The sequence below is a fragment of the Aptenodytes forsteri genome, unplaced genomic scaffold (assembly GCF_000699145.1).
Source record: "Aptenodytes forsteri isolate BGI_AS27 unplaced genomic scaffold, ASM69914v1 Scaffold137, whole genome shotgun sequence".
In the NCBI taxonomy this organism is placed as follows: Eukaryota; Metazoa; Chordata; class Aves; order Sphenisciformes; family Spheniscidae; genus Aptenodytes; species Aptenodytes forsteri.
In genome coordinates, this window is record NW_008796221.1 from 4,188,525 (window position 1) to 4,201,963 (window position 13,439).

General features: G+C 44.1%; 2 protein-coding genes across 3 annotated transcripts in view; one reads left to right on the plus strand and one right to left on the minus strand.

Moving 5' to 3' along the window:
• SYPL1 (synaptophysin like 1) overlaps positions 1 to 13,439 on the plus strand; it is a 56,727-nt gene that overhangs the window by 40,232 nt on the left and 3,056 nt on the right. For both annotated transcript variants that reach the window (XM_009289040.2, XM_019474589.1), the window contains exon 5: positions 10,557 to 10,606. In XM_009289040.2, the coding sequence (XP_009287315.1) occupies positions 10,557 to 10,606 (50 nt within the window). The remainder of the gene's footprint in view (positions 1 to 10,556; positions 10,607 to 13,439) is intronic.
• CDHR3 (cadherin related family member 3) overlaps positions 1 to 13,439 on the minus strand; it is a 64,620-nt gene that overhangs the window by 15,699 nt on the left and 35,482 nt on the right. The window contains 7 exon segments of the mRNA XM_019474587.1: positions 2,089 to 2,260; positions 3,985 to 4,211; positions 7,712 to 7,810; positions 7,956 to 8,055; positions 9,540 to 9,708; positions 11,356 to 11,545; positions 12,868 to 13,016. Of these exon segments, the coding sequence (XP_019330132.1) occupies positions 2,089 to 2,260; positions 3,985 to 4,211; positions 7,712 to 7,810; positions 7,956 to 8,055; positions 9,540 to 9,708; positions 11,356 to 11,545; positions 12,868 to 13,016 (1,106 nt within the window).

A 13,439-nucleotide genomic window follows, 5' to 3' on the forward strand; every position in this document is an offset into this window, starting at 1 on the left:
TCTTGGTTAAGTGAAATGATTGTTCGCATTGCCTGCAAGGAGCAGCAAAACACCAAACCAATGCCAAAAAAAAAAAAGAAAAAAAAAGACAAGCAATCCCACATTAAAGTAAATGGTTGGAACAAGCAAAAAGATCAGTTTCTACTGACAACTTGTTATGGGTCACTATACACCTGTGCAGTGACATACCATTGATAAGAACGGCTCCTTGATCTCCCTGATATCATATAAAATCAGATAAAACAATATAGTCATAAAAGCATTAAAATATGGAATAAGACCCTCTATGGGAGCAATCCCACATTAAAGTAAATGGTTGGAACAAGCAAAAAGATCAGTTTCTACTGACAACTTGTTATGGGTCACTATACACCTGTGCAGTGACATACCATTGATAAGAACGGCTCCTTGATCTCCCTGATATCATATAAAATCAGATAAAACAATATAGTCATAAAAGCATTAAAATATGGAATAAGACCCTCTATGGGGACACAGCTGAGAGGAGGCTGTGGAAACACTTCAGAGCCATAGGGCACACAAGAGGTCACCTGAATGACCTGTCCTTACAGCCTAGAGAGCACCCAGAAGCAGCAGGACCCAGCCGGGGCGAGGACCCTGTGCTATTGCTGGCCTCTTCCCGCTACTGGGGTGTCCCTGGAGTGGCCCTTAGGCCACATGGACACCACCAGTGTCTCCAGAGGCCCCTCCAGCCCTTCCCTATGGCTTCTCCCTCTGCCCAGAGGCAGAGGCCTTTGAAGAGGTCCCCCAGAAGAGACCTAATGACTCAGGGGACGTTAGTTGCCTCCAGGACTTCGCCTGCACTGTGGGGGCAGAGAGGAGTTCAGTGATGCTGGCCTCTCAGCCCTCCAATTTCTGTCCATGTAACTGGAGATCTGCTAGTGGCCGGTGCTGCAGGTAGACAAGCTCCAGCTCTTAGGCTCCAAGCAGACCACGCACAGGAGAGATCAAAGCCGTGAAAAGGCAGCACATGTGCTTTGGTTCTGCTCGTTGCCCCATAGAGCTCCAGAGTTGAGGTGACCTTGAAAGCCATGTCTATCGTACAACACAAAATGGGCCATGGGCTGCTCTGTGGCTCAGAGGCCAACTGCATGGCACAGCTGACGTCCGAACAGCCAAACCCCTGAGCCTTAACCCTGGTCAGCCCATACAGAGTGCCTGATGGGCAAGGTCCTGGGTCCCTCAGCAATGCCCAGGATCTCTTTGGGAATGTACTGCTTGGCACAGACCAAAATCATGCCAGCAACCAAACAATGCTTCAGCAGTGTGGGCCAATACTGGACCTGTGGCCAGACCCTGATTTACTGATACAAACACAGCCTTTGTGTGGGCTCATGTGTAAATACCACTGCTGCAGAGGTCCTCTGCAGCGTTAAGGGGCTGCAGTAGGACAGAGGTTCTGTCTTTTTATGCTCACAGCTTTTTACTGGCACCTGGACAATCTGCTCCCTCCTTCTCAGCAGTCACCTCAGCAACAAAAAAAGAAATTGCCCCAAGAGAGTACGTTCCCCTTTTTGTGAAGCTGGGCGTCATCCCATACCGTAGAAGTTCTCCGAGTGAATACAGTTGATTACTAGGTTCAAACACATGGTCTTAAAATGGGGGTTTAATGCATACAGCATGGACCTAGGACATGCAGGTTTGCTCAGTTGTTTTGAACGGTGTACCAGCAACTAAAGGTGAGGTATGCAGAGTAACAGAACCCACCATCCTTTCTCAAGATTTACTCAGCTGTAATTGGAAGTGAAATTTGACCCTGCATATCATTCCAGCTCATTCTTCTGAAGTCCTTCTCAATATGCAATTAATTGCCTATTAATTAACATGGTAGGCAATCCAGTTTTGCAAGGGGATGGTTCTAGGTGGTAGCACCAGTAGTCAGCTTGTGGAGAGACCTCTCTTTTGGTAAGCAGCAAAGTAATGATGTATGAAACTTGTGGATCACAACTAGCCCTCCATGACACACAGCACATAAACTGTGCAAGACTTTTCTTTATGCATCAAAGCAAACCATCAGCATTCGCTAATTTTTGCATTGCTCCCAGTTCACGTACCATGACACAGTACCTTCATTAATGAAGTAACGGAAAGACCTGGGATCAGAATCACGATCTTGACATTCAATCCTGAAGCCATTAATATTGGTCCCAACAGCTAAGCTGACTGGGATTTGAAATGAATAGAAATTGGGTGAACAAACTGGTTCTTCATCATTTACTTCCAAAACATTGACAGTTACCTGAAAGAAAAGAGCGATAGCAAGCTGAAGCTCCTCCACTGTGCTGAGCCAGAATTTTATTAACTTCAAAAACTGTTTGGCTTTGCCCATTTTGCTCTTTCGATCAACAGCAGTTGAAGAGCAATGAACCTCCCTTCCAATCTAGTTTCTACCAGAAACTGTCTGTGATCATTTGACCTTCAAATTCTTCTTGTGATCAGCACTCTTCTGGGAACAGGTTCCTTAACCTGAACCATCTTCCAAAACCGCAGGGGTTTCGATCTGATGTGTCTGACTATTTGAATTACCTGAAGTGTGTCATAATAAGAATGAGAAATAATAATAGTACCACGTATTCATTTAACTTCATTTCAAACCTCTCAAATTGCTTCACTGTCATTAGTTAGGTTTCTTAGCATATTTAATAATAATGCAGAGCATGATCCAAGGAAGGAAGGAAGACTCCTTATAGACTGATTGTTCCCAGTGAGAGAGAAATGCTGGTAACGGCCTTCTGCATGGCTGGGAGCACCCCAGGTAGCGCCAGATGTGTTTAATGTCAGCTGGGATTAGCTGGCTGAGAGAAAAAGTTTATCCTTCTCAAAGCTCTTTCCTCTAATGTCCGTTAGTCTTTAACATACAACAGACAAACTTGTCATCGTTACAAGCTCCTGATGCTAAATTTTCCTTAATCACCTTGAAATATTATAGTTGATAAAGAAATTAAGTACCTCCCACCTAGCATCTCCATGGGTGGTGCTTGGCTGGAATAGAAAGCAGGCCTAGTACCTGTATCCCCCACAACAGATGTGCAAAAATCTAATGTAAGGCAGTCACGAGGGAGAAGATGTGAAAAGGAGTAAAGAGGAGTCTGTATGTGAAGGACACTGGGATTGTTTGAAAGAAGTGACTCTAAAATACCTTTGTAGATATACCATCTGTATTTTTTCGTCTGAATAAAATAGGTCTGGGCAGCAAACTGGAGCAAAACCCTACTGTTTAATGTTATCACGGTCCCTTGCATGCTCTTGGCTCCTGCCAGATAGCACCATCGGGGACAAAACTAGATTACGGTCAGGGGAAGGCACGTGTAAGGGTCCATCCCCAGTAGGCCATGTGGACACAGCTATACTGGGTGGGCCTTCTGACATTATCCCAAGAGGCTGCCCAAGCCCTCATCCCATCCCCAAAGTATGCAGCACATCTCCTCTGTCCCAACCCATGAGAACACAACTCTGATGGGCTGCAACATGATTCTCACATTACTTGGGGCACTTTGCAGTGAAAAAACATCACATACAAAATCAAAAGTATGTTTGAGGGTCAAGGGGCACTACACAAGGTCCAAAAAGGACTTGGCACTAAGCATGGCTAAAATTAGGTTGTGCTACCTGGCCTCAAGACCCTTTCCTTTTTCTATTTGCCAGTACATATGTAACCAAAAAGAATATCTTAAATTGTCTAGGGCACAGAAAACAATTTCATTGCCCAGGTGAAATAAGAAGACTGAGAAACCAAATCCACAGAGTTAAAAATACAAAAAATATTACTTTAATTCTTTTTTCTAAGAAATAAAGCAAGGCTGAGTGAACACCACCTCTTTCATCTGACTAATATACAGCTCTGTGCAGGGGTGGACTTGCCTTTTACAGACCAAAGTGCTTTGCCTAATGTCTTACCATTCCTGTCAGGAAGAAGAGAGAAAAATGTAGATAAAGGGGGAGAAGTAGAGTGGATTTACTCACAGATGCTGTTGCAGTCTTCTCTTGGTCTGAGGCCTGTACTGTAAGAATGTGTTTCTGAGTTGTTTCATAGTCTAATCTAGCTAAAATCTTCACATCTCCTTTGGTTGGGCTGATCCAGAAGATATTTGTGTAATCCCTGCTGCCTCCTCCAGCTACAATAGAATAAGTGATGACACTGGATGGCCAGTCCTTGTCTCTGGCATTCACTCTTCCAATGCTGGATCCAACTGAGAGACAGAAAATCCATATTTCATTAACATTTTAAGGAAAAGGAAGTACAGAGTATTTGTTCCAACCAAAACTTGATGAAAGTGAACTGAAGATTTGTTTTAGAGTTTTTCACCCCAAAAAAGTAAAGCAAAGGTGTGAGAAATACTGGTTCACCATGCTGTGCTATGGCTCCCCCCATGTACGGGCTTGCCTACTAGCAATAAATACCAAAACATGAGGAGTCTGTAGAAAACCACAACAGAAGTGCTCTGGCAGTGAAGGCCACCCTGAGCCCTGCACCGACACGCACGAACTCCTGCCTTGTGGCAGCCCGAGCGCTGGCTTGGTTGGAGGAACAAAGCTATTTGTCTGCTTTGAAAAGCAAGTGCTGCTGTTCCTTCCGAGTTGTTTGAAAGGCAGTTTGAATTACCTTTGTGCCGAGCATTTATGAAGCAAACTACAAATGGCAGTGCTGTAAACTGTGAGAACGAAGATGGGACCATGCACGCCCATCTCTGCAGCCGTTGATTCAACACTAAATGCATCCACATGACCCGGATGAATAGTCCACATGCACAAAGTAAGACAGAATGAGGATGTAAATGAAGGGTTGGAGTTTTTTTTTCTTTCCTGACCCTGTGAACTCCAGCCCTACTGCAAATTGTTGGCTCCTGTTTGGTACGGCAATAGCAAGCACCCTGTTAATGTCAACTCAGCCTAAAACAAAAGGCAGTCTGAGTCCAAAAAATGTGTTATTTCTCTTGATAGTCTCAGTATCCAGCAAAGTTCTGTGGTTGACACAGAGAGGTTTACAGATATATCCATGTCACAGGTGGGTTTCAAGTATTATATTGCTAAGGTACATGTCAGTGGTATGAGGAGACACACTCAGAATAGGAAATGCTACAAAATTCACCATGTCATGCCCACTGGGAAACAGTATAGAAAGCCAAGCTCCATCCACGTACCATAGAAATATGGGTGGGCAAGAAGAACAGGCTGCTGAGCAATGCAAGATGCTGGTATGAACACCTGAAGATCGGGGTCCTCTGATTGCTGAGTGGCCATCCTGTGCCTCCTCGTCCCCCCTTAGCCTTCCTTGCTTTCCTGGCAGTTTGGCTCCTGCAGAAGCCAGGGCTACCAGGGTCCCTCTGCCAGACAGATCCCCCTGGGACCCAGCCCCCCCCACCCCCAGACTCCCCAGTCTCTCCAGCTCACTCCCAGGCCATGCATCCCTACACCAGCTGCAGCTTTGCCGTACTCAGCAGTGGCAGATGACGGCTTCTCCACAGGGCAGGCAGGAGTGATTTTTGCAGACCTGTGGACCTTGGCAGGATCCTCCTGACCAGTGAAGGAAGAAAACAGAGAGCTGAGGGTGAGGGCTGGAAATTTGGGCTTGCTCCTTTGCCCATGGCAAGGGAGAGGAGGTTGTGGGCAGGATGGCGGGGCTGCTTGAAGTATGCCTTTTCCTCCCCCTGCCCCCTGCCTCCTGGCTTAGGCAAATGGACACAGAAGCACTATAGAGCCCGCAGGTCTGCTGCCCATAGCCACAGCTGCCTTCGCCTGTGCTTTGAGCCTGCCCTGGCCAGAATAATTTGACAAATTCAAGCAGACACTAGATTATCTGGCTGCTAAATCTCCTGGAGTTTCATGGGCAGCTTCACCATGTTCCACTCAGATGCAGTGATACAGTTGGATATCTTCCTTGGTGACATGGCCATTGGGGCAGGTTTGTGAGTAACAGCAGCCTGGGGCAGTGTTGGACGTGCTGGAGGACACATGCCGTTCAGAGGGGCCCAGCAGGCGGGAGCTATGAGCCAACAGGACTTGTGGAGCTCAGCACAGACAAATGCAAAGTCCTGCACCTGGGCCAGAACAAGCCCATGCAACAGCGCAGGCTGAGACTGAGCAGGCAGCAGCTCTGCAGGAATGGACCCCAGACCCTGGTGGACAAGTTATACATGAGCCACCAGGGCACCCTTGGGGGAATGGAGACCGCATACTGGAGCTATATTAAGTGTGTTGTTAATGGTGGGAAGTGACTGCTCCACTCTGCTCAGCACTCATAAAGATACCTGTGACCAGTTTGGGGGCCCAGGTACAAGAGGGATGCTAACAAACTGAAGAAAGGCTGGGAAGGGCCACTAAGATGTCAGGGGGTTGAGCAGAGGATGCAGGAGGAGAAGCTGATGAGGCTGGGTTTGTTCAGGCTGGAGAAGGGAAGGTGAAGGTGGCATTTAATTGCTTTGCTCCACTACCTAAAGGGCAATAATACAGAAGACCAAGATACACTCTTCTCAGAAGGGGACAGTGAAAGGGCAACAGAGAACAGACACAAGCTGCAACATAGGAAATTCCATCTGGGTGCAAGGTACAATTACCGGGAATGAAGGTTACTCAGCTGGAACAGGGGCTCAGAGAGGTTGTGGAGTCTCCATCCTTGGAGATTTTCAAAATTCAACTGGATGAGGCCCTGAGCAACCTGATCAAACTTTGAAACTAGCTTCACTTTGAGCACGAGTTGGACTTGAGACCCCCAGAGGTCCCTTACATCTTCAATTTTTCTGTGACCCTAGGAAGTCCAGAATGAGGGTCAAGATTTATCCAGCATGTATCTAACAGACCTCTCAATTTTTTCTCAGCTAACAGAATAAAGCCAGTAAGTGAGGTCCTGGGACAGAAGGCCTGTATTTGGTACATTGGATCATATGAGGGAGAGGCTGAAGCTGGAGAAGATGCCATTCCCATGCCAACTCCTCTGTGCCCCAAGCAGCACAGCACAGAGCAGGCTGGCAGTTGCACCTGGCACATGAGGATTACCAAGGAGGCAAGATGCCATGACACTGCTCTGCGAAGTCATGAGATGCAGGACTCACCAGGGGACAGGAAGGGTGCTGGGGTGGGAGTCAAGCATGTGAACAGTTCCAACAAATTCAGTTTTAAGGCCACGTTTGCAGCCGCTGGTCCTGGGCTCTTGCAGGAATGGGAAGGACCCTGGCTCTGGGCACGAGAAGCTGCTCTGGCTGCCGTCTGGCTGAGCGAAGCCTTCCCCTCTGAGCACTCCCATCCCACCCCATCTCCAGGGTACCCACTACACCCGAGGTGAGTTGGGTCTAAGGGGACAGTGGAGTGGCCATCCTGCACCATGCCTGGGCCAAGGGAGTCCTCACTCATCTGTGTCAGTCTACAGCTGTTTCTTTGCACCGTCACAGTCCCTCCAAAAGGCTAATTTAGCAAGACGGTCTAAAACAAGACATCTGAGTTCAGTTTCTGGCTCTGTCACAGATTTCTTGTGCAATTGCCAAATTTGTCTGTGTCTCAGCTTCCATATGTACAACTGGAGTTGTTGCCAGTTTTGTCTATTTAAGGGTAGTAGGTGGTTGTACGGTGAGACCCCGGTTGAACTGGAACTTTGAGCCATTCTCCTCATTCAAATATATGAAAATCCATTTGGAGCAAAAAGGTACTTACCAACATGACAACATTATTTCTATCACGTAGGTGCTACTTACTGTACCTTTAGTAATTTCTGGAACATTAAATTCATATGATAAATTACTGAAGACTGGAAAAAATTCATTCACTGGCTTTATCCTGATGTAAATGTAGATGATATCTGGAAATATAACAGAAGATTAAATCATAGTTAAGTATGGCTGCAAAATTTTCTCATGCATATATTCAAAATACATATGGCATTCTTCTCTCCATGCTGTTACAGCACAGGAAAATATCAAAAGAAGTGTAAAAGGGATACTTGCTTGAGTAGTTAGGACAGGCAATATCTTGCACCCTGACAGTCAAAGAATAAACTTCAACTCCTAGATTAGCTGGGTTTTCTAAATCAATACTTTCAGTCATCTAAATTAAAAAGAAACACAATTGTATTTATACTTCCTTACATAAAGTCACAATACACATGATGGCAATTACTTTTTTTCAGCGTTCTGTAAGTGTGGTCTCCCCCTTGGATATATAGAATTCCCCTGTACAAGTAATATAGGCTATTAATCAATTACAGGATTGGATTCCAGGCTTTTTCTACGCCCTGGTGTCTCTTGGCAATTCAAAACTCTTTCCTTCTGCCAACAAAATATCTTCCCCTTAAGTGCAGGAAGTTTTATCATTTGGATCATAAGGTCTTGACCTTTTATCTGGTTAATTCAAAGAGTATGTAATGACCTGGCTATTTGCTGTGCCTTTTGGTGGCTCAACAAGAATCTGCTATTGCTAAATAGTAATAGTTACTCCTTGAGCTCATGCCTGCAGACATGTATTAAAGGTATCAGGTTCAGCCAGAAATGTTTATCCAGGAACCAAGTTGTTACTAAATGGTGGCTCACGCAGATTTAAATCCTAATCTCCTGAACTCTCTGTCTTTCTGTAGGAGCCTCATAAACTCTGGGGCAACCAGGAAGCACAAGCATCCACTGTTTATCATCTACAGGGAAATTCCTGCAGGGACAGGACACTTCAGATAGCCTGTTACATTATACATACACGGTGATCAAAGGGCTGACAACAATCATATCCTGTGCAGCAATGAAAATGCTTTTTATGTTGGCAGATGAAGCAGCTAAGGGCAGTGCTCGTTGACATCTATACCTCAGATCAAAAATTAAAGCAAGCCATACAAAATTGTTTTACTGCTCCTGTTTTAGACAGAATTCCTATTTTTTGCTATGTTTCCCTTTTTCTGTATTTGTCCATGACTCTTTTTAAAGCAACAAAACAACCACCATTGCACATGTCCAGTAACTGGTGGGGGTTCTGGCTAATGCAAATATGCCAGCAGCTATCAGCATAAGGAACCCATATTTTGACATGCAAAGTAACACAAGTGCAAATCCCACCACACTTTTGTGAAAATTTACCATTCAAAGTGGTTTTACAATTCTGACCAATGAAGCTGCGAAGTAGTTACTGAGTGTGGGGTTTCTCAAGTATTTCAATTCTTTATGCTGAATAGCAAGGATCTTCCACAGTCTGTCATGAATAAATGGGTATGAAATGGCATCAAATTTCTCTGTTTATCCATATCAAACTTGGTGCTTCACACTCCCTAAAGAAGGATTTTTTTTTCAATCATATCTAGCACATTTATTTAAAACTGGAGAAAACAGTTGTCTGTTCACCAAATTCTGTAGAATCCATAGAAAGCATCCTATCAAAGGGTATGTAGTTCACATCCAGTCAAAACAGTCATTCTCCACATCATACCCACTGTGACATGAATTACAGTATTTCTTTTTTTCTTGTACAGACAATGAATTCAAAGAACTTATAATATTTTATAGTTGACTTCTGAAATGGGACAATCTAAAATAAAGCCACAAACGACTGACCACAAGTCTTCCAGACACAGTGGACTCCAGAGCGAAGTTATTGCTTCCAAAACCAGATAATCCAGTGAAATTAAATCGATTGTTTGATGGATCAACATCAATATCCTTACAGTAATTTCTAAGACCAAGAAGAAATGTCCCAGCAGTCATATTTTCATTTGCCTCTTTCCTGTTTAAAACAAACACATTTCCCATCAGAGCAACTTATATTTCTTTTCTTGAACTTTTCATATATTACACGCCAAAACATTGACTTCCATTTATTTTCTAAGTGAAATCCTAGCACTAAATAGGCAACAGTTGATGAAGCAACCCAGTGTCTGATCCATACGCTGTGGTGGACAACAGCCCTGTACAATGGGCAGGACATAAACATTTAGCCAGATCCAAACCATAAACCTGGAACTCAGCTAAACTTCAGAAGCTGCCACGAGATCTTAATGTTCCAGATTAGTTCAATTAATAATCAGTATTTTAAAACATCTTTACAACATTCACTTCTTCAGTATGTTATAATGTTCTCCTGATGAGAAGCTTGTTCTTTTCTCCTTAACTAATAGCTGGACCATTCTGCTGTTTTGTGAAACTAGCATTTCTGGCCCTGCTGTTGACAGCAAGGGTCCCTGTGATGCACATAATGGAATTGGGGGCAGAGGCTGTCAATTTAATTTTTTTTAATCAAAGGAATTAAATACAAAAAAATGAAGAACCAACTGAAATATCATTAAGCCCTGATTTTGTTCCCTTGTGCAATCCTTATAAGACTAGTTCTTTATTTGATCACATTTTTTCCCTGAAGATTTTTGCCTCCTTCAGATCAAAATATAAGTTCACTAGATAACAGAGAGACTGTTGTGTTATTGTCATGGATGATGTAACTAAGCAGGGCTCTGAAGAATTGGATTCTCTTCCTGCAAGTATGTAAAAGTATGTGATTTAAATGCAAGACATTTCTATTAGATAGTGAGCAAACAATTTAAACAGATACCCACTAACCAGGTATTCCTCATTGCATAGGTTCTTGGCCTGAGATGCTGGATTTTTATCTGCAGGACCGTCAAACTACCGTAAGTGCACCTGAAGAACTGCACTATGCAATGCAGTGTACCCTGAAAGATCAGAGCCCAGGCACATCAAACATTTCAGATGAACAATTTTGACTTCAGTCTTTCTATGACACACTTCATCTGTAAAATGGAGTTAATGTTATGTCCTCATCTGCAAATATAAACTACCTGATCATCATAAAGGTCTCAGAGCATTCATAGCCATAGCAAAGTCCATGACTAATTTACTATGCACAGAGGTCACCTATAACAAGAGGTGATCTGGGCTCTGAAGACCTTACAGATTGCATTAGGTAAAAACCATGCAGGTCACCAGGGAGAGGTTTAGAAGAGAAGATCGGGAAGTTTAAAATAAAACTCCAGAACTGACTGGCAAGCTTTCCCTGGTGAATGATTCCCCACAGTTTAGCATAAAGTAAGAAAGGAGGAGCCTGGATCTCTATGGGTCAGAAAAGTAACTCTATAGCACATGGCTCTGATATCCTACGGGTTTAGGTATCTGAAAGACAGATAAAGTATCTGACTATACACTGATATTTTTAGTCCAAATTTCCAGTTTGAACATGTCAGGAAATTGAGTTTTGTGCCCTAAGACACTTACAGTGAACACTAACCTTTAAAGACTTAAAGATAAATGTCCATTTGAACTTCTAGCTGTGGTAGATCTGGGGACCCCAACTGATGTGCCCTAAACTGCACACTGGTCTGGGGCAAGAAGGCAGCACTAAGGCAATGACAAGCATTGATACCTGAAGGTAGAAGGATTGCATCCTGGTGGGTTGTCATTGATATCGTCAATAATGATTGTGATCTCCATTTCTCTGGCATGACCACCGCTGGGACTGTCCTCCACCCGAACTATCACTGAGATGTTAGGATGGAGACGCAGTGGAAGGGCATCTCGGTCAATTCTCCCAGTCACGTGCAGGACTCCAGTCGCTGGGCAGAAAGCAGCCAGAAGTTAGATGCTCACCATGGAGGGAAGTAACAAACTCGTGATGTACATGCAAGAGGACAGGGTACCTCAGCAGACAGGTAGCAGAATAAAAAGTATTCTGTTCTGTGCAAATCATGGCTGGTTTAGTTATTTTCTAAAATGATACAAAATGGCTCTGAAAGTTCTGTGTAAGACTTTAATGGATAGATACCCATTGCTCAAAAATACACCATTGGTGGCCTCAGCAGAGGGCTTGGAAAGCAGTTAGATTTCCCTTACGCTCTCAAAGAGCTAGTACAAGTCAGAGTTGAGTGCAGTCACAGAGCATCAAGGACAATGAGCTGCTAATGCCTGTGCTGTCCTTGTTCTCTAGCTAGTAAGACCGCTTCACTCTCTACTGTTATCATTCAAGCATCCTTCAGCACCTCTAAATCTACTCACACATCAACGGAGCTGCTCTTAGCTGTGACAGATTGCGCCAAGTGCTCTGGTCAGCCATTCACTTAATATTTTTTTTCACTTCTGTTAGCCTTTGTTTGAAAAGAGACGGTTTTTGTGGCAGAGCACAGTACTATTCCCAGAGCACAAAGGAGGTAAAGGAACAGTGTATATATCCTCTGCCTTTTGGAGTGTAATTGAGGGGGAGGGTGGCAATACCTGGCCAAAGGACATAGGGAGCCCAAAGCATTTAAGGATCATCCTGATCCCCCACAGCACTGTGCTGTGTGGCACCTCTTATAGCTGTGATAAGCAGTTCTAAAGCAATAGCAGACAAGGAGCAAAGCAGTCACTGAATGCCAGCCCTGGAGCAAAAACCTCAGGGCACTGGTGTATGCACCCCAGAGAGTATGGGGAGACAGGACCAGCATAAGAGAGGACTCTTTTGGATGGCCTTGCCTGAGGAGGGTCATGGATCAAGCAATGAAGCTAAGGTGCAGATTTGCTGTGCACTTCAACGCTAGAGCAGATTTCAGGCAGGAGAGAGGACATTATGTTCTAACTGTGTGCAGCTGTTTCAAGAGCCCCAGAAGGGTCACTGCAGTCCTCAGAGATTAAGAAGAAAGCAGCTAATCTTACTTCCACCCTCCAGCCATAAGTCAATATTTGTCAATAAGTCACCTTTAGCCTACTTTCTTCAAGACATCTTACTGAATCTTGGTCAGCTGACAGAATAATTTGACCCTGATAACATACTGGGCATTTCTTATTTTTAGGGGTAGCCACAGAATAAAATAAGTCAATTTAAAACAAAGGCAAAAACATTTTCTCCAATGTAGCCACTCTCTTTTTTGGGTGTCAGAAGGCACATTTTTGTTTGTCTTACATGGATTTATGGAGAAATATTGATCAGAAGACTGGATGCTATAGAAAAGTCTGCTGGAAGAGTCTTCATCATCAGGATCTTTAGCTGTTATATTGGCAACAACGGTGCCTGGGCTTTGCTCCTCTGGAATCCTGTAGATTCTTTGTTTTCTACAAGATAAAACAGAATTTAGCAAAGCTCACATCTGTGTTTGCAAGGGCAGCTGATCACAGACTTAGCTGAGCAGCCACCTGTAGCAGCAGAGCCATGGCCACGCTGGGCTCAGAGATGGCTATTTGCATGTCAGGGTAAATATCCCAGTCACTGGTTCTGCCAGCTGGACATGTAGCAATAGCTGAACTGGCATGTATCCTTCCCCTGCAACTTTTTCATGGTAAAAACAATTTGACTTTCACAGAATCATGGAAACTGAAGATGGAAGGGGCTGGTAAGTCATGCAGTCCATCTCCCTACAGAGCCACCAGCTTGTAAAGCCACTTGCTTTAATTCCTTCATTTTGCAAGAGAAAAACAAAAGTAGAAGCAGTAATGTAATTAATCATCTTTTGGAATGAATGCTGGAGGCTTTTGGGG